This window comes from Podarcis melisellensis, assembly GCF_964234715.1.
Source record: "Podarcis melisellensis genome assembly, chromosome: 5".
In the NCBI taxonomy this organism is placed as follows: Eukaryota; Metazoa; Chordata; class Lepidosauria; order Squamata; family Lacertidae; genus Podarcis; species Podarcis melisellensis.
This window is the reverse complement of record NC_138537.1, coordinates 51239138-51262299: the sequence shown is the minus strand read 5'-3', so window position 1 is coordinate 51262299 and position 23162 is coordinate 51239138. Positions and strand designations below refer to the sequence as shown.

Below are 23162 nucleotides of genomic sequence, written 5' to 3'. Positions count from 1 at the left end.
TGTACAGGAAGTACAGGAGGTGGAGTTTCCTCTCTCTCCTAATGGACTTTGAGGAGAGCAGACGTGTTTTCTCTGTAATGCTGCAAAGACAGAAATAAAGGCATGTAAATACATTTCTGTCTCTCTCTTTTCCCCTACCTGGGAGGGGGGGAAGAGCGGTGTGTTCTTCTCTCGTTGAGGAGGATCGCCGATCGCGACCTAGCCTGCATCTGCCGGGGAATGCAGACAGGGAGGTCACCAGGAGATCATGCCGGGTGCCTGGAGAGTGGGCAGTTTCTCCTGATAAGGCAGATTTCCTAACAAAAAAGAATAACTGTCTCATGTGTTTTAGTCATGTGTAATCAGATATGTACACCAATTTCTTTCCTTATGAGGAATTAGTTTATAAATTTACTGGATAGATGATAGATAGATAGATAGATAGATGATAGATATAGATAGATAGATAGATAGATAGATAGATAGATAGATAGATGATAGATAGATAGATAGATAGATAGATAGATAGATAGATAGATGATAGATAGAGATAGATGATGATAGATAGATAGATAGATAGATAGATAGATAGATAGATAGATAGATGATAGATAGATAGATGATAGATAGATAGATGATAGATAGATAGATAGATAGATAGATAGATGATAGATGATAGATAGATGGCATTCTCTCACCATTTATAGACTTGTAGAGAGAGTTTGGGATTCTATCACGGGTACTAAAATAAGAAAGCAAGCAACATTTTTACTCATTTGTTGCAATTTCTTTATTGTGGTTTTTTTTTTGCAGCCATTCATTAATTAGTCTGACAATAAATGCATACATACCCCTGCTCTTCAGCTAAAAGGCACACAGCTATTGTAACAGAAAATAATATACCATCTCTACGAAGCACTAAATACAATATTTTGTATGAGTGTTCAATATAGTCTGGAGCAGCTATTGTTATGTACATATCATGCTTTGCTACTTGATGCTCAAAATGTGAGGTGGGATGTCTCTGTAGAAATGTGAGCAACAGATTCCTATTAAACATACACATATAAATACACACATGCGCACAAATTTCACCATTTGGACATATCAATTCAATCAATTCAGTTCTGGATGTGGAATGAACTCCCAGCATACATCAAAACATCCATTTTTTATGTCTACAGTACTTTCATGTATTTAGAAGCAGATAGAAATTATAATAATGACTTCTTGTTTTAAAAACAAACCATGATTTTGCACAGAGCAGACTAAGAAAGAAGTACAACTATGTTTCAAACATTCAAGCTCTTACAGTGGCCAAATGAAAAAAGCAGTTCTATGTTCTTGTAGTTTACATATACATAATCTGCTTCCTTTTAATGCTCAGCAAGGTGTAAGTATTTGAGGAACTCCATGTGTTGCTGTCCCATTGCCACAAAAGAAGGATCTGGGAGAGAAAAGGCAGAAACCACCATGTCAATAAATCTCTCACTTCCAATAAGTTTTTCTTGCCCCTCCTCAATATATTTCGCTGAATGTTGAAAAGAAGCAGAGATAGCCAAGTGTGAGCATAAGACTGGTAAGTTAAGGAATGTACATGATTTTCTCAACTGGAAAGTTGTGGTTTGTTCCAACAGAATTGTTAATCATTCAAGTAGTCTTTAAAGCAGGAATGGGGAGCTCTGGCCTTGACTACTGAAGAATCTCAGTGGATGCTGTGACTGCAGGGACTGGTAACTTGTAATTTCTGCCTCCTGCATTGTTTTTGCTGCATTCACAGCACCAAAGTGACCTCTCTAGGGCACAAGCCAGGGCAGTTTGCATGGAGGTCCTGGGCTGCCCAGATTACGACACCTCCTGGCCCTGATGGTATAAATCATGAAATCAAAACATTCAGAATAGCCATACTTACTCATGCCCATCCTTTCCACGGACTAGGCGCACTCTTTCAGCTCCCAGTTTAGCCCAGAATGAAGTGAAGATCTTCTTATGCCAAATAAATTCAACTCTTGAAGCTTTTACAGGATTAATTTCAACACTGATGAGCTTTGAGTAGGTTTGCCCTTGGTTAAGGCTGCCACTGAAAATGGGCAAGCAATGAAAGTCATTAGAGAGCATCAGTATAACAGTTGTGCTTTGCAATTGTCAATTTAATAGTCAGGTAATCTGCAGAATTATTGTTGCTCATTCACATTTCGTGTCACTCACGTACATATATTTCAAGATGGATGAGCAGGTGAGGCTGAAAGCCTGACTTGTTAAAGATCACCCAATAAATCCATGACATTGTTGCACATTATTATTACATACCAACTTCTAAAAGAGGGCATCAAGGTGTTATAAAATCTGCTCTGATCTTTTACAGTGCTGTCCGTTCTCCATTGTAAGGACTGATCGATCATTTAATTGTTTTAGTTGTTTGTGTTATTTAGGCGTCATATGATAAGTTTAAATTGAAACAGCTTCCTCTCTGATCTGACAACTTTCTGTTTTTGTTTAGGATTTCTTTTAAGAGAAGCAGGGGTGGCAAAAGACACATACAGAGAAAGAGAGAGGCACATTCAAAAGAGTAAAAGTAGGTTCCATATTTAAGGTTAAAAAATTGTTGGTGTCCATAGCAGCCCTATACTGTACATTCCTCAGAGCACCAGCAGGCTGTGGACTGTCATACCTGCAATTATTTAACTGTGACAGGCAGGGCCGTCTTACCCATAGGCAGTAGGGGTGTGGGGCACCTGAGCGCTGAGCTCTCAGGGGTGCCAAGCTGAGAGTCTGAGGCCCAAGAGTAGAATCTGGGGAAGAGCCCGTCTGTCGGTCAGAACACCGCGGCGGACTCTTCTGCTGCGGGCGGCTCTGCACCACGAGTTCAGGGGCAACTGAGCCAGTGAGATGCTGAGGCGGCCAGCCGGCTCTGCCCTCCTGCGCGCCTGGGACTGGGCAACCTGGGGAGGGGCACTGGGCGGATCTTTGCACCCCGGCGCCGCATATGCTTAAGATAGCCCTGATGACAGGCAACTGAAACTATGTGTACATTAACATCACAGCATATAAACAGAACAGCTGACTTGTGAAATATCTGCACACAACTTATCAACATGTTTAACGATTATTAATTGAATCATGTATGAGCAAAACTGCAAAACCTGCTATTTCACTATATCATAAAACATACCTCCCAATTTGGTATTCTTTTGTCTTTCCATCTTTCATTTGGAAAGCTATGTCCATTTCTCCCTTCACGCCTGACATTCCAGATAGCTTGACCGATATATTATATAGCCAGCCTACACAATAAATATATAATGAATCAAGATATGAAAGTAGGAAGAGCAAGAACTGCAAATAGAGAGGAAGAATTGTATGCATTTAGCATTCATGCCGGAGGCAAATGAAAAAGCAACCGTGGTTACTTTAATAGCCTTTAATTTAAGAAATTTGGGAAGAGGTGAATTAAACAAGACTTTCATTACTTGAAGTTTGGATCCAGGCCACTGTTGCTGTGTTGGTTCAAAGCTTAGATTATTAAAATAAATTTAAAGGTGTATGATTTTAAATCCACTGCAGTGTGGGAAGAGCTTAATTTCTTTAATTGTTAAGAAGCTGGTGCTATATTTGGCCCAGTTATCCCCCCCCCTTGAATTTTAAAACTAGCAAAAAGAAAGGGAAAAAAGAAAAATGTGCAGTGCCCAAATGTGTGAAGTATTTCATTGCCTTTCCCTATGTATTTTGCCCATGGAAAAACAGCATTTATTTGTACCTCGATCATCAACATTGCCCAATTAGACAATCCTAATTAGGAATGGGAATTTTATGTTTAAGAAATGAATCTCAATGAGGTCAGAGAGATATGCTTCCTGGTTATGCATAATTAGGATTGCAGCATGAAGGTGTGTGAATATTATCCATGCACATGTGATTGCTTCCTGTGCTTGTTGATATGTGATCTTTAATCATTTCACACATTGAAATGCTGTAGCTCAGTGACAGAACACGTGCTTTGCATGCAGGAGATTCCAGGTTATATCCATGGCATCTCCAGGTAGGATTTCTGTCTGAAACCCCAAAGAGCAACAGCTAGTTAGTGAAGACTGTACTGAGTTAGATGGACCAATGGTCTGACTCAGCATAAAGCAGCTTTCTATGTTTCTTATCAAAGGCTTCACACTTGGAGAGAGAGAGAAAATTGACCAGGAACTTTGTAATCTGTTCCTTGCAACTTCAAACACATTCTTGGGGCTTGTACAAGGTCACCTGGGATAAGAAAATCCACAACAATCCACCCTGCACTGTGTTGGCACTTGGAAATGATTCCAGTTGAAAACGTGTTCATTTCTCTGCATGGAAAACAATGGGGAAGTCACAGTTATGTGTCCTGTTTTGATTCCCAAAACTGTGATCACTGCATGGACTGCTGAAAAGAGTCTTGTATATCAACAGATTCCACGGCAATGACACCCATGTGTATCTGTACTGAACTGACTTTAATTTGTGCACTTACTGGTAAATGGCTTCTTAGGTGCTGTATCTAAAAAGTACTTTGGGTTGTTATTCCTCAGTTTATTATGGAACCGATCAGCATAGTGGCCCATCATTGGACAGCCTTCTCTGGGGCATGGAAAGCAATTTCCCTAGGAGAAAATAATGCATTGGTCAAGAGAGCATTTGCTTTTTTCCATTCAAACATTTGTTATGGTGTCAGTTCAAGTATCCTTTGTTGCTGTTCCGCCTCATTGTCTCAAACTATGAGGGGTATGAATTATTATTTTTGTATTGCAATTTCCCCCATACTAACCTGGAGTACTCAATACCTGCAATACCTGCAAAAATACTAACCCTGAGTATTCAAAAGCAAGTCTGGTTGAAGTCAATGGAACTTAATCCCTGGTAAACAAGGTTTGGAATGCAGCTGATTCATGGGATTGTAACCAACATACTTCTAACTTTCTTGTTCCATCAATACAAGGTTTTCTGCTTACACAATGGATCATTCTCCCCTCTCCTCCACCTGCACACTCCCTAAATCTGTTCTAGTGGTTCCCAGAACTCTCCAGGGCAGATCTGGGGAGGGCTTGGGGCATGCCTGAGGAAGGGGGAGGGGGAAGTCCTGTTGTGCAAGCAGAAATCCTTGCACTGATGGGATGCGGTAGTTGAATTGCCCTTAATTTCTACAGTGAGAGGTCTTGGTATTCATAGAATCATAGAATCATAGAGTTGGAAGAGACCACAAGGCCATCGAGTCCAACCCCCTGCCAAGCAGGAAATACCATCAGAGCACTCCTGACATATGGTTGTCAAGCCTCTGCTTAAAGACCTCCAAAGAAGGAGACTCCACCACACTCCTTGGCAGCAAATTCCACTGTCAAACAGCTCTTACTGTCAGGAAGTTCTTCCTAATGTTTAGGTGGAATCTTCTTTCTTGTAGTTTGGATCCATTGCTCCGTGTCCGCTTCTCTGGAGCAGCAGAAAACAACCTTTCTCCCTCCTCTATGTGACATCCTTTTATATTCAAGGCTGCCTGACACTCACATTCTGCTCTGAAAGTCTTTGTGCCTAACCCTTGATGTGTACGGAGTCTGTGCAAGTTTATGTTTAAAGGTAAAGGTAAAGGTACCCCTGCCCGTACGGGCCAGTCTTCCTCTATTACATAGTCTTCTTCTATTACATAAAATGTTGGATATTTTAAATGCATTGTATTCAAGTTACTGTAAAGAATGTTTAAACAAATGGCCAGTATTTTTCCATGGAACTGGTGTTTTTTCCACTCAAGGTGAGGCAGCTTGAGGTTGTGACTGAATCACAAGGTTTGGATACTATTACAAATGTTTATATATGCTAATGAAATTGCTTGTGTGTGCAAAAACTATGTGTAGTCTCTCTCTCTGGGCGTTGGCTCAGCATGTAGCAGGAAGGAGAAAGAGAGACAGAGCGTTTTGTATTCCTAACTGGAAAAGCTACATTTTAGTAAAATATGTTCTCAAGTCTCACATTGGGCTCAGCCTGTGAGAAAGAAGTTTTGTAAGATTAACATTTGAAACTTGAGTTCTGTTAGTAAAGCTTTGAAAATGCAATTCTTCTATGGAATAAAATTTAGATGCAGAATATTTATTGATTTCATAGATCTGTAGTATATGCTTGGCCCTGCCCTAGCTGCAGAGTGGGGGTGGAGGGCCCCTCATTGGCACTGTGCCAAGTCCTGTGTCCCTTGCCAAGTCTGGTATTGGCCCTGCTATTCTGATATAATCTAATCAAACTAGACCACCATGCTTACCTCTTGGAAAGATTCATATGATTCACATGGGTAAGCAACAAATCCTCCAGGAAAGAGAATGCTGTACCTATAGTACTCATGGCTTCTTGAGTGGTGACAGTTTCCAACACCCTGCATTTCTGCAAAAAAAAAAACAAAAAAAGCTGCAGTGAAGAGCTTTACAATCCCATCCAACATCACTCATGGTACAACAAACACCAACATACATCCATATTTGTCCTGAATTGCAGAACATTTAAGTGTGGTGGATGGTCTTTGTGCTCTATCTATCAAATCTTGTCTACTAAATTCAAGGCTCTATGTAAGAATAGCACCTGCATATTTTGCATGCTGCAGCACCATCCTAGAGCTCAGGATACAGAGTTGTTTCCTATAAACCACAGAGTATGGCAGATATAGCACAAGTAAAGTAAATTACAAATATAAATTAGAAGCCACACATGGAATGGAGCAAGTTGCCCCCTTTCTGGTTTCAGCTTGCTATATAAGCAGACTCTGCATGCATATGCTATAAACCAGGGCTCATGGTACCCACAAACACCTTCATTGGTTCCTTTGTCTTGGACTCTGACCTTTCTTTCTTTCTTTCTTTCTTTCTTTCTTTCTTTCTTTCTTTCTTTCTTTCTTTCTTTCTTTCTTTCTTTCTTATCTCTAGCCCTCCTAGAAAAAAGTTATGGTGCAAAATGTGCAAGTACTTTCTAAGCGATTTCTGTGAAATCAGAATGTGCGTGATGTGACCACCTTCCTGGTGTTGTTGTTACCTCTGTGTGTAATCATTATTATGTGATCTCCACAGTTAGAACCAGTAGGACATAGCTGACTTCCCAAGGTAAACATAAAGTTGTCAGGATGGTTGTCTCTCTAATTTTATGATATGGCACTCTCCCCATAGCAGCCATACTTGTAACTGGTGTCCCCAGCACACTTTCAAAACTTGAACTATGCCCACTGGTCCAAAAAGTTTGACAACCCCTGCTATAAACAATGCAGACAGGCTTACCTGTATCAAAGCCCTCAAAGTCAGTTTCAACTAGTGTTGTATTCTTATCATCACATCCCGGCATAACCCTTCCACCATTGGGGTAAAAGTCAAGATCACCAGTGGCATTGAACATACCAAATCCTGAAACAGATTCATAGTGCAATAAATGGTTTGGTCCATGCTTCAACTTTCAGCACAAAATTCATGTGTGTTTGGCAGTTACCTATCGGAAACTTTCCAGCATTGGTATGTATGACATCCACAAATTGAGCATCAGAAGGATCCAGCCTGACCATATCAGGGAAACCTTCAAAACCTATCCCAGCTGGATCCAAGCCTAAATAAACATAAAATAATCCAGTTAGGAATTAGAAAACCTGTTTTGTTTTTTTCTGGGTCCAAGAATACAACCCCCCAAATCCCTGACCATTAGTCCAACAACATTTGAGATCCCAAGCTTGGGAGACACTTCTGCATCCTGATTAGGAATGGTAATGAAGGAGATTTTTCTATCTCCCTTTTGTTAAAGCTCATATTTGCTGTGTGCCAAGACTTCGTGACCCACACTTCCCTAGTGCTTAATAAACACATGGACATAAGTATTTAGGTTTATGGGTTCAAATAGGCCACAACTTTATGGGTTACAGATGTGAGTGGTTAGGCTGAGGCATTGGGTATAGCCAGACTATATCTCCAATCCTGCCCATCTGCAGGGAATCCATCTAAGGGTAAACCACCAATAGGGGGAGCCCTATGACTTACATCAAATATGGGCACACTGAGGGGTCCCCATTGGGGTCATGGCATGGCCCTAGCCTACATCCAGGCATCGGAAAGAATCCACACCCCCGGATACCCTTAATGAGGAGGGGCAGATGGAGGCTACAACCTCCCCTCCATCCAAACAAAGGCTTACCCAATGCCTAAGCTCACAAAGTTGTAACAATTGCTACAAGGTAGGTGAAAACCAAATGGCTGGTGCCAATTTGCCAAGTGGAAAAAAATTCCTACCCAGTCCCAACAGTATTGCAGACGACATTTGTCCATAGCGAGGTTGTGTCATTGCAAAGCATAAAAAAGAGGGTGGGTGGGTAGGAGATTTGGCAAAGGGCGATAGAGAGGCCCCTGGCTGCACTGTGGTTTATGTTTCCCATGGCCACGCCCCCTATCAGTGCTGATTGGACAGCAGGGCCACCCCTGGGTGTGGTCCCACCCAGTGCCCATGACATGGTTGGGATGGCACAAGGGGGGTGTCAATCTCTGCCCCCCGCCAGATCACTGCAGCAGCCTGGATGCCTGGCTGCAACACCACCCACTGGAAAAGGTGAGCGGACATATTAGCAGTGCTCTTCAGCAATCCATATATGAACCCTCACCAACTCCTCCTAGAAGAAAAAAAAAACCAGATTGTTTTAAGTGGAGATTAAGAAAATTCTGTATTCGAATATGAAAGGATAGAAATTGAGAATACATGAAAGGAGACTAGCGCGGTGGAACAGTATCATTTAATTTTAAGTTAACATAGAGAAAGGATATATTAATAATAAATTATTAATAACAGTTCTTTGTAGAAAGGTAAGGAATAGTTTAATTAATCGAAAATTAATTAAATTAGTTCTTGAAGGATGGCAGTGTTTAATGACATATTATTATAATGAGAAGGTTGGGGTAGGTTAGCTAAGGATTTCTGATTGATTTCAAATGATGACTATGGATTGTAATTGCTATGGGAAAGTTGTTCTAATCCTTTGATTGGTTGTTTGTAATCACAGGCTAGCATAGAAGTGTATAAGAGTTCATGCTCCTGTATGTCACTTCATAGCCTCTTTATTTTTTGGGCTGTCCCTGTGAACATTTTTATTTCAATGAAGGCCTATATTTTTACATGCAGCCTGCACCCTTTTCTTTGGGTTTCTGGAAGTGCTACCTCCGGTCTAGGAACCCCTTTTAAATTTCTTCAACAGTAACATCTACACCAGGCCTTTATGCTGACACAGTAAATAAGGCTCAAAATGATGGTCTGCTATCACATGAAACTATAGAAACCTCCTTGCCCACCCAGTATCTTTTGTCCTAAAAATCAGGATAAAGCACATCTACTCCCCGTTGCAAGCTCCTTTCTTTTCACTCCCACCTTCTTTTGACAATCTTCTACATGGCTGGAATGTGGTGAGAAAGATGAAATGCAGAATGTATGACATCTTTTTCAGTCAGCTATACTGATATGATGTAAAGTTTTGCCTTGCAATTGTGTTACTGTGCATTTTTATCAATGGTCCTTATACTTTCAGCATTTCCTAGTGATGTTGCAGCTGAACGAGCTTGGTAAGCATCTGGTTTGCCTTTATCAATCAGATGAGATCCCACATTTTCCCACTGAATATCTTTCACCAATCAAGCTTTCTCATGTGGCATTCACACCATCCATTTAAAGCACATCTCTTGTCCCCCAAACAGAATCCTGGGATTTGTAGTTTGCTATGGGTGCTTGGAACTGTAGCTCTGTGAGATTAAAATACAGTTCCTAGGATTCTTTGGGGGAAATGTGCTTTAAATGTATGGTGCATACACAACGCAGATTAAAATGCAATTTCATAGGAATTCATACCAGTTATTCTGCCAATGCCTGAAAATTGTCTGACAAAGCCTCGAAGTCGTCTTCCTACTTCTCCAGCAGTGTGAGCACCAAGACTATGACCAATGAGGTGGATCTTGGATGGACAATAGTGATACACTTCCTAGTGATTCAAGAATGGGGGTGGGGAATATATAAGCTCAAATGATTAGTAAAGGAGACATCATTCTTACATTATGCAGCAGAGAGTTTTGCACAAGCACTGTAATGCAATTGACATGGACTCAGGGCTTATATTCACACTGGCTACATTGAGTGAACTGGATAAGTTAAGGATTCTTTGGCAGGGGCAGCAGAAGCAAGGTGGGGGTCACTTCCTGTTTTTCCTCAAGCAGTGAAACGAGACATACCGCCCTTGCTTCAAAAGATGAATAAAACTGTACAGCATGTGCAACTTGTTGGCAGAATGTGAAAAAATGAATGCAAAAATTACATAAAAGGGTATAAAGTGGGAACGGAATGAAATCTAGGACGCTACATACAAAGTTGGTATCCATTTATAGCATGCAGTAATACCTCATCTCAAGTACATTTGACTTGCACAATTTCGGCTATACACAGTTGAAGGTGGACTGGTAGGGTTGTTCTCTTGAGTCTCCATGCAACAATTCGACTTCCTGCAAGATCTTGCAAAAGTATCCCTAACACTTCTAGAGTCAGCACAGTGAGCAGGCCTTCCCCAAGAGACAAAGCCAAGAGCTTCAAAGCACTTTTCACAGTGGGTAACTCCAAGCGGTCCTTGTGTGAAAAGAGCTCTGAAGCTCTTAGCCTTGCTTGTGGGGCAATGCCCACTTAGCGCACTGGCTGTGGGAATGCTGAGGGTCCTCTCTTTCCCTCCCCCCTTATAGAAGGCAGGCTGACTAGTTGTGGGGTGGATCCAAGGGTTTGGCAAGATGCAATTTCCACATCTATGCATAATCCCTGGAACTGAACTCTTACGTAAGATGAGGTGCACCTGCATTTGACCTGGCTGAATTCATATTGGGGAAGTTGGTGCTACTATAACAAAATAGATTTGGCATTTTATTTGAATATACTTGGGTCTGCTATCTGCTTAGAATCTTCTTGCATGTATAATGTTTCTATTACATGCATATTTTTTTCTGTACCTATAGAGAAAAACATAAAATATATTTTTTAAAAAGAGCTGATTTGGTAGGATATGGTATCTGGCTCTGAAACGTAACATCATACTTACTGCTAAAGTGTTGATAAAATAAGCTGTTACAGCCCCTAAAACACGAATGTTGCTTGCGGCTGTGAAGTAGGTACATTTGGCACCATCTTCCCAATCTACTGTAATGCAGTTTATGTTCTCCACCTTCACCAGCAGCTGCATCACAGGTATGTTTCAGAAAAAGTAATATGTTAGAGGTTGCTAATGCAATCAGAAACACTGAAGGTTCTTTCAAATGTACTTGATCACCAGTTTCAAAGGATCCAAAAACTAGGTAGTCCAATCTCATACCCAGAAGCAGGGCTAGCCTTCTGCCCACCTTCCACAGCTTAGCCTACACCATTCAGGTCACAGTGCACAACAGGTAGACAGCAACTGTACAGTAAGGTGTGATTTTAGAGCAGGACACCAAAGACTCTTGCAAACCAATGCATCCCCCGAGTTTGAAGAAGGCAAAATGACCTCCTGATTCCCATTGTTATTATTGTGAGCCTGTGTGTTTGCATAATGTTCACCTGTTCCCCATGTCCTAGATTCTGTAACTGAAGAAGGAAACTAGTCAAGATAAATCTCATACCAAGCACATCTCCACAACCCAGCCATATTTTCCAGTACTGGTAAATCCATGGATAACAAAGCTAGTTTTCCTCAATGGAGAGAAATAAGAATTTTGAACAGTTGATTTTTCGGTGTATAACAGTTTCTGTTGGGAATTAAAAATATAAAATTAATTTATTTTAAGGATCTTCAAAGCAAAGAATGTTTTCTCACTTATTCTCAGGTACCAACATCCTCATAAAGTTCTACTGGCTAGAATTGTGCTTGATTTTTCAACTGTTGGCACTAATGTCTTGTGAAAAGATCCTAGAATCTGAGGTTTTCCAAATCCTCAAGTGACTCATATGCTCCTTGGCAATACAGATTTCAATGCTAGCTCATCTCTAGCCTGCTTTACAAGCGTATATATCTCAATTCCTATACAGTGGTACCTCGGGTTACAGACGCTTCAGGTTACATACGCTTCAGGTTACAGACTCCACTAACCCAGAAATAGTACCTCGGGTTAAGAACTTTGCTTCAGGATGAGAACAGAAATTCTGCGGCGGTGGTGCAGCACGAGTGGGAGGCCCCATTAGCTAAAGTGGTACCTCAGGTTAAGAACAGTTTCAGGTTAAAAACGGACCTCCAGAACGAATTAAGTTCTTAACCCAAGCTACCACTGTAATGAATTAGTTATCCATCAGGATGAGTGAATATGTCTGTATCAGTTTCTCTCAGTTTCTCATTTTCCCAATTTTCAGCTCTCCATATTTCCACATTTGCAAGCTATTTTTTTAATATAAAAAAGTTATCATGAAACTTCTTCAGCATTTTACTGCCAATTTCTCCCAATAGGCACATTTTTGTATGCAATTTGCCCAAAGTACACATTTTTCCAAAGCATTTTCTTCTGTTATGATGCATTTTCTATGTTATTTTCAGTAATATATGCAATTATGTGCACACTTTACATGAGTAGATGCACTTCTGTGCACATTCTTGGCTGGAGAACTGCATTGCAAAATTCAGAGGAGTGTGAATTTCAAAGCTCGGCTGCATTTCAGTTTGTGATTTGTTTTGGAAAGCGTGACAGGTGAGTTAGCTTTCAAATGAGAACTGAACTGACTTTCTCTCCCATCCCTCATTAGCAATTATATACCACAGGCATAGGCAAACTCAGCCCTCCAGATGTTTTGGGACTACAACTCCCATAATCCCTAGCTAACAGGAGCAGTGGTCAGTGATGATGGGAATTGTAGTCCCAAAACATCTGGAGGGCCGAGTTTGCCTATGCCTGAGATACCATTTTCAATGTGGAAAGAGCTTCATAGTTTCTGTCATTCACAGGCATGGCAACCCTGTCAGATGGTTGCTGTTATACAAATGGTGAGAAAAGGAGGCTGAGAACCTCTGTCTTAGCAAATGCCATTGTCTGATTAGACAGGATCAAGCCTAGCACATACAGGCATACACAGATATTGCCAACAGTTCTTAAATAAACAATTAAAAAAGGTTGTCTCACCTGTGAAAGATTCCCAGTCTCTCTAGTGAAAAGCAAAAAAGATATATTCATGCTTTCCGGAGATGCTGGTAAGCCAAACAACTTTCTCCCAGGTATTCCTGACCAAGGGGGCTTATCAGAAAAGCAACCTAGATCTTTATAGCAGACTTCATTGGCTAGAGAGCATGCAAGGCAAATTGTTAAGTACATGGCATTCACCAGACATAGCATCACCTATAGCATCACCTATTACAAATGTCTCATATTATTATAGTGAGTTTGATCTACACTTACAGGTAAATGTGGTTAGGACTACTGTCTAAATTTTAGTGGTATAAATTAGCCTCATATATCCAGCATGCTTAGCTCTAGTTAATGCAAGAAGGGGTTAAGGGATCAAGCTATTCTGCTAGACTTAACTAGGTCACGCACGCTTAATTTGGAACGAAGGAAGTCAAGTTTCTCTATTCACTCCCTTCCACCATGTGAATCTGACCAGAGAGATGTCTGGGCTAATCACTCCAAGCCCAGACCACATGTTTAGAACCATTTTACCACCAATTTTGAAGCTAAGCTTTACTGCCTCTCTTCTCTTGCTGCTGTATGGAAAAGCACATGAATCTGACCTTTGAAAGTGTTTGTAAGTAAAAAACATTTTTAAACTTTCCAATCTGCATGGTCTTTTCTGTGCTAAAAGGGAATACAGGGGGAACCTTGTAAGTAACTTAAAAAGGGATATTTTAAAAGTCTAGTTGCCTACATCCCCATGCTTTACTTTGCTGGAAGTTTTGTGATTTTAAATCTCTGCTGTAGCTCCCTTACCAGACAGGAATTTAGGAAATTCTTCTTTTATTAACCAAAGCCAATCATAATCAACAGTTTTATGCACTGAGTTTCTTGTGCGCCACTTAAAGACAATTGTAATTAAGCAATATAGAAACTGTTGAATTGAAATAAATTATAAAGAAGTTAACCATATCTTAATTCCCATTAAAATCAATGGGATAGGCTAGACATTACTTAAGTATAGTCTGCGTTTGACCCATTGCTCTTGTAAGAATGCATATGTTTAAATGTGTGTCCACAGATCATTTTAAGGATGTCTCTGGTTGGATGCTGTAAATGTGTACATGCATAGGTTCTATGCAGAAGCCTAATAAATGTGTAGAGGTTGACAATAAAAGCCTATTCTTCCTCCATATGTTTACTATCCTGGAATAAAGGTTGTCCACACAGAACTGTAACAAAAGAGCCTGGTTGTCACTAAATTTCAGTCAAACATCTCGGAGGTATTGCCTCCAGTCCATCTAGTTCACTACACTGACTGGCAGCGGCTCTCTAGGTTTTCAGGAAGGGACTCTTTTCCAGTCCTGCTTTAGCAATTTAGTGGATTGAATCTGGAAACTTCCACATGAAAAGCAGACGTTCTACCACTGAGCTGTGGCGCATCCCCTAAATGTCACATTGCCATGCCACAAATTGCAAAGTGAGTTTCTAGAAAGTTTCAGTCTTTGGTTCTCTGCCAGTCAAAAGGATGTTGATGCCATTTGGTGGCAAACTGGGAGAGGCTTTGGCTTAGTTTGTCTAATCATGAAATTGTTCTCTTGAAATACATAATGTGTAAAGTATTGCCTCACCTTCTGCTGTGCCAAGGAGGAGGAAAGCACCAATCCAAACTACAGGAATCTGCAATAAATTTAAACATACATGTTATGCAATGTTAAATATATATGTTATGCAATAGATGTTATGCATCTATGCAATGGCAGTTTTAGTATTCCAGAACCACTCATTTGCTGAAACAAGTTGCTTAACAGTGCAGCCAATATCAGCACAGTACAAGGTCCCCTTCCCCCATGACCTTATAGCCTTCCCAGCTAGACATGAAATACTGTGGGTGCTGTTTATTCTCTTCTCTGTAGCAAACATAACAGGGATGCATTGGGCCTTAGATATGTGACACACAAAAACAAAACTTGCCTCGATGGGAGACTCAAGCTTTTAAGGCGGAAACTGTAAGTCCCTAAGGTGGAGAGTGAGTTTTTAATAATACCAAGAATACTTAGCAGGACAAAAACACTGTTGGACTGTTTGCATCATGCGGCAATTACTGGACAAGATGGTGAATGAAAATGGACCAGAAAAGATGAGGTTAAAGAAGACACATATCCTTTGGAGAATAATATTGATAAAGGGCTGCCAGAAGAGGAGAGTGGAACACTAAAGCTAGAGGCAATAGATGGTGAAATGGAGAGGACCTTCACACAGGTGCCTAGAGGAGTGAACCAATCAAGGGGTGGAGTTACGATGTTAGAGGAGTGCAATGAAACCACGGATGGAGAGATTAAGAAATATTCTGAGCTGGTAGAGAAAGAGCTGAGAGAGAAAAGCTACCAAGCCTCTGGCAACATTCCTGAAAAAAGAATGAAAGAAGCAGAAATGGAAGGAGTTAAAAAAACAAAAACAGTCTAGCTGTGGATCACTGTTTTATCTATGGATCACTGTTTTAATAAAAGATCACAGCAGAGAGACTTCTGTGTGACTAAAGATGAAGGATATATTATTTTTCAACATGGAGGAATGGCTCTTGAAGTTTTTGGAGGTATAGTTGTTATGCTGGACTGGGGAAGCCTTTTTGACACTTATCAATAATAATAATTGGAGAAGCCCTTTAAGACTTTTTGTTTGAAAGGGGAAATGAACAAACTTGAGATGTCTGGATCTGGAGACTGGGAAAATATCACCTAGCAGAACGAGGAACAGCTGCATTTCATTCTGGAATGAATACTTTGAATAACCTTTATATGTATATAACTGGCAGAGAATTGGAAGCCCTTTTTATTTCTCCCTCTTTCCCTTTTTCTTCTTTAAGAAGAATCGTTCTGCCCGGACACTGAGGCCCAGCGCCGAGGGCCTTCTGGCAGTTCCTTCGCTGTGAGAACCCAAGTTACAGGGACCCAGGCAGAGGGCCTTCTCGGTAGTGGCATCCACCCTGTGGAACGTCCCCCCACCAGATGTTAAAGAGAGAAATAACTACCAAACTTTTAGAAGACATCTGAAGGCAGCCCTGTTAAGGGAAGCTTTTAATGTTTAATAGGTTATTGTATTTTAGTGTTTTGTTGGAAGCCACCCAGAGTGGCTGGGGAAACCCAGCCAGATGGGTGGGGTATAAAATTAATATTATTATTACTATCTTTTATTATTTTTATCTTCCTGCTTCTTTTTCTTCTTTTTTCCTTGTTTTGGTGTCCTCTACTCTGGGTCAATGAGGGGACTGTACACACATGAAGGCAAAGAACCATGTGTGAGAGGCAGGGAAGGGAAGATATCTCAGACTGGGAAGCTGGAAGAAGAAAGGGAAGCTCCCAGGTGAGAACTGGGAGAGTTCTGAGTGGGATAAGAGTTAAGATTCACCTGTGAGAAGGGAGGACTTTTTATTTTCTTTGCTCTTTACTGTTTTATAATTAATTTATTTTTTATTGTATTGTATGATGGAAAGGAACCCTCCTCTTGTGTTGCAAAAGTCTTTGGGCTTGTAAAATCCAGCAAAGCACTTGTAAACCAAGGCAGGCAGTAGTATCAAATACTGTACATGAAATACCTAATCCTCATTCCTGGCCTCCTACACTATGGCAGTGCTTCTTGGAATTGAACCAAGATAGCAATTAAGAAGCATAGTATGGGGTGGGTGTGAGAATCATACTGCAAAATATTTGCTATGAATCAGAAGGCACATGAATGTGGAGATGTCATTAGTTCACCACCACAGAGCCTTAGTCTTCCACATAGTCTTCCACATAACCTTCAAATGCTAGGAATTCTGGCATTTCCTTTTGGATCAGTTTACAGCAGTAAGCTGCTGTCATACCTCGTGTTGCGTTAGGTTCATGTTGCGTCTTTTCCGCTTGTGAACGCGGCAAACCTAGGAATGTATACTTCCAGATTTCACCATGTGTGCGCACTTAGAAGCGTTCTGCATGCTTTGCGCATATGCAGAAGTGTTCTATTGTGCCGCGCGCTTAGAAGCGCTGCTCTAGTTACGGACTTTTCAGGGTGCAAATGGCACCCCGGAACAGAATGAGTCCATAACTAGAGGTACCACTGTATTTATTAAAATATCATTGGTTGTCTTTCTATATTAAGACTGGATAATAAAACCTAGTTTCCCTGTTGCATTTCCATTCTTTTACAGAAAATAGTCTTTTCCACATAAAATAAGTTACCCTGAATATCAGTATGTATGACGATTCACTTACCATTCTAAAGCCTGAAGTTCAAAAATGCTGTGAAATCCCCTTTCAGATGGTTCTCTCCTGCTACTGTGCTATCTCTCCCTCCTGTGCACATAAGACTCACAGAGAGAGAGAACTGACAAATAATATTCTTCCGGAAATGATATGCCTGGAGAAGATCCAAGTTGGTAGGAGTGTATGTTCCCTCTATGGATGCTAATCATGCAGTTTTATATGCATGAAACAGCCAGGCAGCTTGTAATATTTGGGCTTCTGCTATTCCTTCCTGCTTGCTTCATCCTCCTGCCTCTGTCATCTTTGACTCATTGTTTGTGGACTGACTCCCTCTGAAGTTTCACCATTTACTTCAACAACAGACATAGGAGGAGCTAATATTTTGTATGTTACTTCCTGAAGTCACATGAGTATTTAAATTGATGAAAGAGACTGTGGGGACGAGAAATGTGGAGTTACCTAACTCTTCATCATCTATGAGTAAAGAGTTATCCAGTTAGGACCCAGGGCCTGTGCTAATGTTGTAACTTTAATGGGGAAGGGCTATAGCTCAGTGGTATGAGCATCTGCTTTGCATGCAGAAGAAACAGGTTCAATCCCCAGCCTCTCCAGATAAGGCCTGTCTGAAATCCTGGACAGCCACTGCTACGCAGTGTAGACCATCCTGGGTTGGGTGGGCCAACAGTTTGACAGTATAAGACTGTCCTGCTAGCACTCCAATTGGAGAACAGGCTTTACCAAATGTGTCATGGACTTTGAAGATTAACAAGCTCAGGGCGAAAAGGAGAAATGAGCTAATAGGAAGGCACATTTGGCAGACCCTCACAATGATCAACTCTGCCCAGAAACCTATGTCCTCACTGTGGAAGGACATGTAGATCCAAAACTGGCCTCCACAGTCACTTACTGACTCACTGTTAAGACTGTTTTCATGGAAGATAATCTTACTCGGCTAGAAGATAAGACAGCTTTCTATGTTTCCAGATGTGGTTGCATAATTTCCTAGTCCTTTAAAAATAATTTCGGCTGTGAATAGCCCTTGCAGAGAAAATAACTCACGGTGTAGCAATACTGAAGGGGGAAAAGAAACCAGATGCTTTCTCTGTGAGTTGGTGGCCATTTATTACATACTGTATGTTAATACTTCCAAAATGGAGAATATTGTGCCTGCTGCATCAGTACAGCTCTAGACTTCCTGATTGCTTTCTCTAAAATTTTGTTTGTTTGTTTGTTTGTGCCTTATTTCCTTTGGATTATGAAGACTCCTATGATATTGTTTCGGACGCGGGTGGCACTGTGGGTTAAACCACAGTGCCTAGGACTAGCCGATCAGAAGGTTGGCGGTTCGAATCCCCGTGACGGGGTGAGCTCCCGTTGCTCGGTCCCTGCTCCTGCCAACCTAGCAGTTTCGAAAGCACCTCAAAGTGCAAGTAGATAAATGGTACCACTCTGGCAGGAAGGTAAACGGTGTTTCCATGCACTGCTCTGGAAGCTGGCTCCCTCGGCCAATAAAGCGAGATGAGCGCCGCAACTCCAGAGTCGGTCACGACTGGACCTAATGGTCAGGGGTCCCTTTACCTTTATGATATTGTTATGGGTTTGCAGGGGGCAAGGATCACCACTAAAATTCCTGGGTGCCAGGTTCTCCCCATAATTTCTGAAATCAGTACAGTGGTTACAGACGCTTCAGGTTACCCATTTTCGGGTTGCACACCACACCGAACCCGGAAGTACCGGAATGGGTTACTTCCAGGTTTCGGCGCTCTCGCATGCACAGAAGCACTAAATCACACTTTGCGCATGTGCAGAAGCACCAAATCATGACCCGCGCATGTGCAGATGCAGCGCTGTGGGTTGTGAACACTGCGGGTTGCGAACGTGCCTCCCGCATGGATCACGTTCACAACCCAAGGTTCCACTGTAAATGTGGGGTTTGAAGTCAAGGCAGCTTCCTCAGGAGCTGGTTTAGAGAGATGCTATCTAAGAAAGCCTCTCCTTCTACCACAGGGGAGGAGTTGTGAGCGGGAGTCGGTCCCCGCGTTGGCAGGGGGGCGTATTCGGCCCCCTGCGTCAGTTTCCCGGCTGCCACACCGCGCCCATCAACCAGCCAATAGGGCTGGCTTGGGGGTGGGGTTTAGCCACATTCAAGTGGCTGCAGCAGCACCGTGCCCTCATGCTGCTGCCTGGAGTCGTCGGATCACCCGCCCACCCTCCCTTTAGGTCATATTTATGCTTTTGACCTTGCTATGGACTTTGGGTGGTTGCCCTGGTTGTCCAGGGGGCCTGGTAGGAACTTTTATCCATTTGGCAAACTGGCAACAGCCTCTTGGTTTTTCACCTACCTCGTAGCAAATCGTCACAACTTTTTGGGTATTGGCAGTTAGGCATTGGAATATGTGTCGTGTGTTGGAGGTTGTGGCCATCACCTACCCCTCCCTTTGTTGGGTATTCTGTTAAAGGAATCCGGCAGTCATGGATCCTGTCCGATGCCCTGCTGGTGGCTAAGGCCATGGCACGATCCCCGGTGACATCAGGGGTAGCTTCCAATTGTATCTGCAACAACAAGCACCTGGTTGTTAACCTTCGGATGACTCCCTGCTGAGTGGGGTGGAGTCCTAGATAGATTGTTTGATCCAGTGCCTAAGCCAATACCACTCACATGCTGTAACCAATAAAGTTGTGGCCTTCTTTAGCCCATTAACCTAGAATACATGTGCCCTTGTGTCCTCGACTCACAACAAAGGCAATCTGTATCTGAAGAAGTGTGCATGCACACGAAAGCTCATATCAAGAACTAACTTAGTTGGTCTTTAAGGTGCTACTGGAAGGAATTTTTTTGTTTTAACAAAGGCAAGTGATAGCAGAGCCATTACCCTGACAAAAGGTGAAACAAGAAAGGGGAGGCTACCAGGGGACATGATGTCTCCACAGGAAAAAGTGCCTTTTGTAGGAGTCTTTTGAAATGGAGGTCACAGAGAGATGGTGGGATGCTGGAAGCAGAACAGGATGAGTTGTTTTCTGCAAAGACTTCTTAGAATAAAGTAGGAGGAAGTAGGCAGAATTCCATGCAGTGCTGGCTGGAGATGGCTGCACTGAGAGACTGGGAGCCATGACTGCTTTGCACTTAGGTTTGCTGAAGCTATGAGAGGACCAATGAGAGACACTCTTGGGGTATAATGTATCGTAAGCATCTGGAATCCCTGGAATCTTATATAGTCACTCAGTGGAGATTCAGGTGGTGTGTAACAATATGATACAGAAGATTCCTGGTGAAGGAATGAGAAATTGGCTAAGTGGTCACTGCCCACCCTTACAAGGGTGGAGGTTGGCAGTGTCAGCTATCTCTTCCCTTGGCCGCACTGGAAGATGGCAGCCTCCCTGGACCCACTGCGGCGGCACCATGCAGCAACAGCCATCCACGCTGGAATTCCCAGTTAGCGGATAATAGTAAAGGAAGTTGAGTGAGGATGATACAATATAATATGAATAAGAATACTTACTTGACATCTGGCAAGTGGAAGCGGGAGATGATGTTCATATTTTTCTTTGTATGGAGGTTATTGTGTTTCATTTATGTGTAGTATTGCAATTTGGAATTACTGGTTTGCTTTGGGTTATATGACATCCATCCAGTCTAGGAGAGTGTGGGTGGCGGAGGTTACATCTCCTGTCTCACAGTTGGTAGATAGTAAACAACTGTATGAATGTCCTAAGTGCCATTTAAAATACCCAGGGCTGGGCTCACCATTAGACAAAGTGGATTGTCTTCCTCAGGCAGCAGACACTGGGCAGCAGTGAGTGATACTGAGATGTTGTGGTACAGGGCTATGTGTACTACATGTGGGCTGTCCTAAGTTTACCACACACCGCCCACAGATATGGTGGATAATGCTTTCGTCAGTCGTCTTGAAGGAAGATTCAGCTGCCAGTCTGACTGGCTTCTCTTCTGTATGTGGAACTGGGAGGGGATGCCATCTTGCCTTTCACCTTGGGTCAGCCCTAAAACATACAAACATCTGATGCATACGGTCTCCTAAGGTTTTGCAACTGTTCCCATGGTTAATGAGGCCTTTGCTTCTTTGTAATACTTTGTAAACCTCAGGATGTCATTCAGGCCCTTTGGATTGTCATGCTGATAGAAGCCCAATAACCTCACCCATGCAACACTGATATGACAACAGTCACGGTATGGGACTCCTTGTTAAACACATTATCTGCCTTGCTAGGAATACCTGTTTCGACCAACAGATAATTAAGTCTTATCATTTTCATCAAGGGAGAAATGAACCTGGGGGGTGAGAAACAGGTACAATGCACAAAATAATTACAAACAAGCACAACTCATCTGCCCCCAAAAGGTAAGGCTCCATCCATCTAGAGAAAGGTCACAGAAACCTACCATTTCTAAAATGGCGACAAACTCAAGACGAATGCATATTTCTCCTGAGTGTGTGGCTGCTGTTTTAATTCCTGTCCAGCCATTGTGCCTTTGGTGGAATGCTCAAATGACCATTCATAGTGTATATGAATGCCATTTCAACACATAACCCCACCCCTCAGATCACTCAACTTGTCACAGAGAGTTCAGGTAGCCAGGCATGTACAATGAGCTCAGACACAAAATAAGTCAGTCAGTGCTTATAAAACTTTATTTGCATTTTGAGTGTGGCAACTCTTTAATAAATGGCTGAGTTACCGCCTTAGGGTTCATTAGCCCCACAATTATCTTTCAGGCAGTTTCACCTGAAGTACTCTCTTCCTCAGTGTATTGTACATTTTGCCTTGTAAAGAGCTGAGTTCAAAACATGTAGAATGCTTACTGACTAAACACACACACACACTGTGGCTTTATTCTTCTGTGGCGTTCATTGCAGTAAAACATGTGCCACACTGAGTGACAGGCAGTTGAATTAACTCCCTGTGATTTGGCTTATATTTAAAGTTTAACAAAAGTGTTGCTAAAGTAAGAGTAGATCCCAGAACTGAAACAGGGGCATGTTGCAGACCCTGCTTTTGTTCCCTGGTCTCCGTGCTTGAATGAACTGTTTCCGATGGCAAGGAGCTGTTTCAGTATGTAAGCAAGTACAGCCTTTCCCCTTATGTCTGCTCTGAAGAGCTGTCATTTCTCAGGATTATCTTTAAGGTACTTAGGGCAATGAAGACTTTATGCAGCTGTGCAATTTCAAATAGTACACATATCTGTAAACTCCTGGTGGATGTATGGTGGGGGAGATGACAGGGATTTTTTCCCCAGCTGGAACTTGCCAGACAGTTCTGGGAACTCAGCTGGGTGACATTGCCATTATAAGAGAACAACGGAGGGGTTCATGGTGAGTTCTGGCACCTCTTTTTCTAGAAAAAATTGCACTGGGGAGGGGGAAAACATGACCTACTACAGCTCCATGATATCCTTTCTAGTATTTATAGTTATGCCCTTCCCTATCAAACATTATGAAGCATTCCTTCATCTAGTATGCAGAGATACACAATGGAGAAGCAGAAAAACAGGTGTCTATTGCCATACACATAGTCTAAACCAAGCCTCAGATACCACAAATGCATTGGCTAAAAAGTGGGGTCTTTTGGAACTGTTCTAATATTAATGGGCATGCAATCCGTATGAGAAATGGGCATGCAATCCGTATGAGAAATGGGCATACAATCTGTGTGAGGAGACAGCCTGAAATGATTACTTGTTGAAATGAAAAACTTGCATTTTACTAGTTTATAAATGAAATACTTGGAGAAGGGCCCCTCTAGTGGTGAAAGCGATGCATTTAATTCACAAGAATATTTTTGTAAAAACCTACAATAGCAAAACAACAAGAATCCC

The 23162-nt window shown here is 41.9% G+C and overlaps 1 protein-coding gene and 1 long non-coding RNA gene across 2 annotated transcripts; one reads left to right on the top strand and one right to left on the bottom strand.

Moving 5' to 3' along the window:
• Nucleotides 1-744: 744 nt before the first annotated feature.
• LOC309370426 (pancreatic lipase-related protein 2-like) lies at nucleotides 745-17728 on the bottom strand. Its single transcript, XM_081912204.1, has 13 exons — nucleotides 17339-17728; nucleotides 14720-14768; nucleotides 13104-13258; nucleotides 11619-11744; nucleotides 11063-11197; nucleotides 9838-9967; nucleotides 7453-7566; nucleotides 7248-7370; nucleotides 6248-6366; nucleotides 4478-4607; nucleotides 3152-3263; nucleotides 1892-2059; nucleotides 745-1426 (listed from the first exon to the last, which is right to left on the bottom strand). Exons 1-13 carry the CDS (start codon nucleotides 17339-17341, stop codon nucleotides 1363-1365), a joined length of 1428 nt encoding a protein of 475 aa, XP_081768330.1. The 5' UTR covers nucleotides 17342-17728; the 3' UTR covers nucleotides 745-1362.
• LOC309370434 lies at nucleotides 2075-4470 on the top strand. Its single transcript, XR_014168561.1, has 3 exons — nucleotides 2075-2411; nucleotides 2480-2554; nucleotides 4136-4470. It is a non-coding gene; the product is annotated as an uncharacterized lncRNA (long non-coding RNA).
• Nucleotides 17729-23162: the final 5434 nt, after the last annotated feature.

Bases quoted from the DNA above. Each gene is read 5' to 3' on its own strand.
- LOC309370426 (XM_081912204.1), bottom strand. The intron at 7,371-7,452 runs GTAACTGCCAAA...AATCTGTTTCAG, and splicing joins TGCTGGAAAGTTTCCGATAG to GATTTGGTATGTTCAATGCC. The intron at 6,367-7,247 runs GTAAGCCTGTCT...TTTTTTTTGCAG, and splicing joins CTTTGAGGGCTTTGATACAG to AAATGCAGGGTGTTGGAAAC.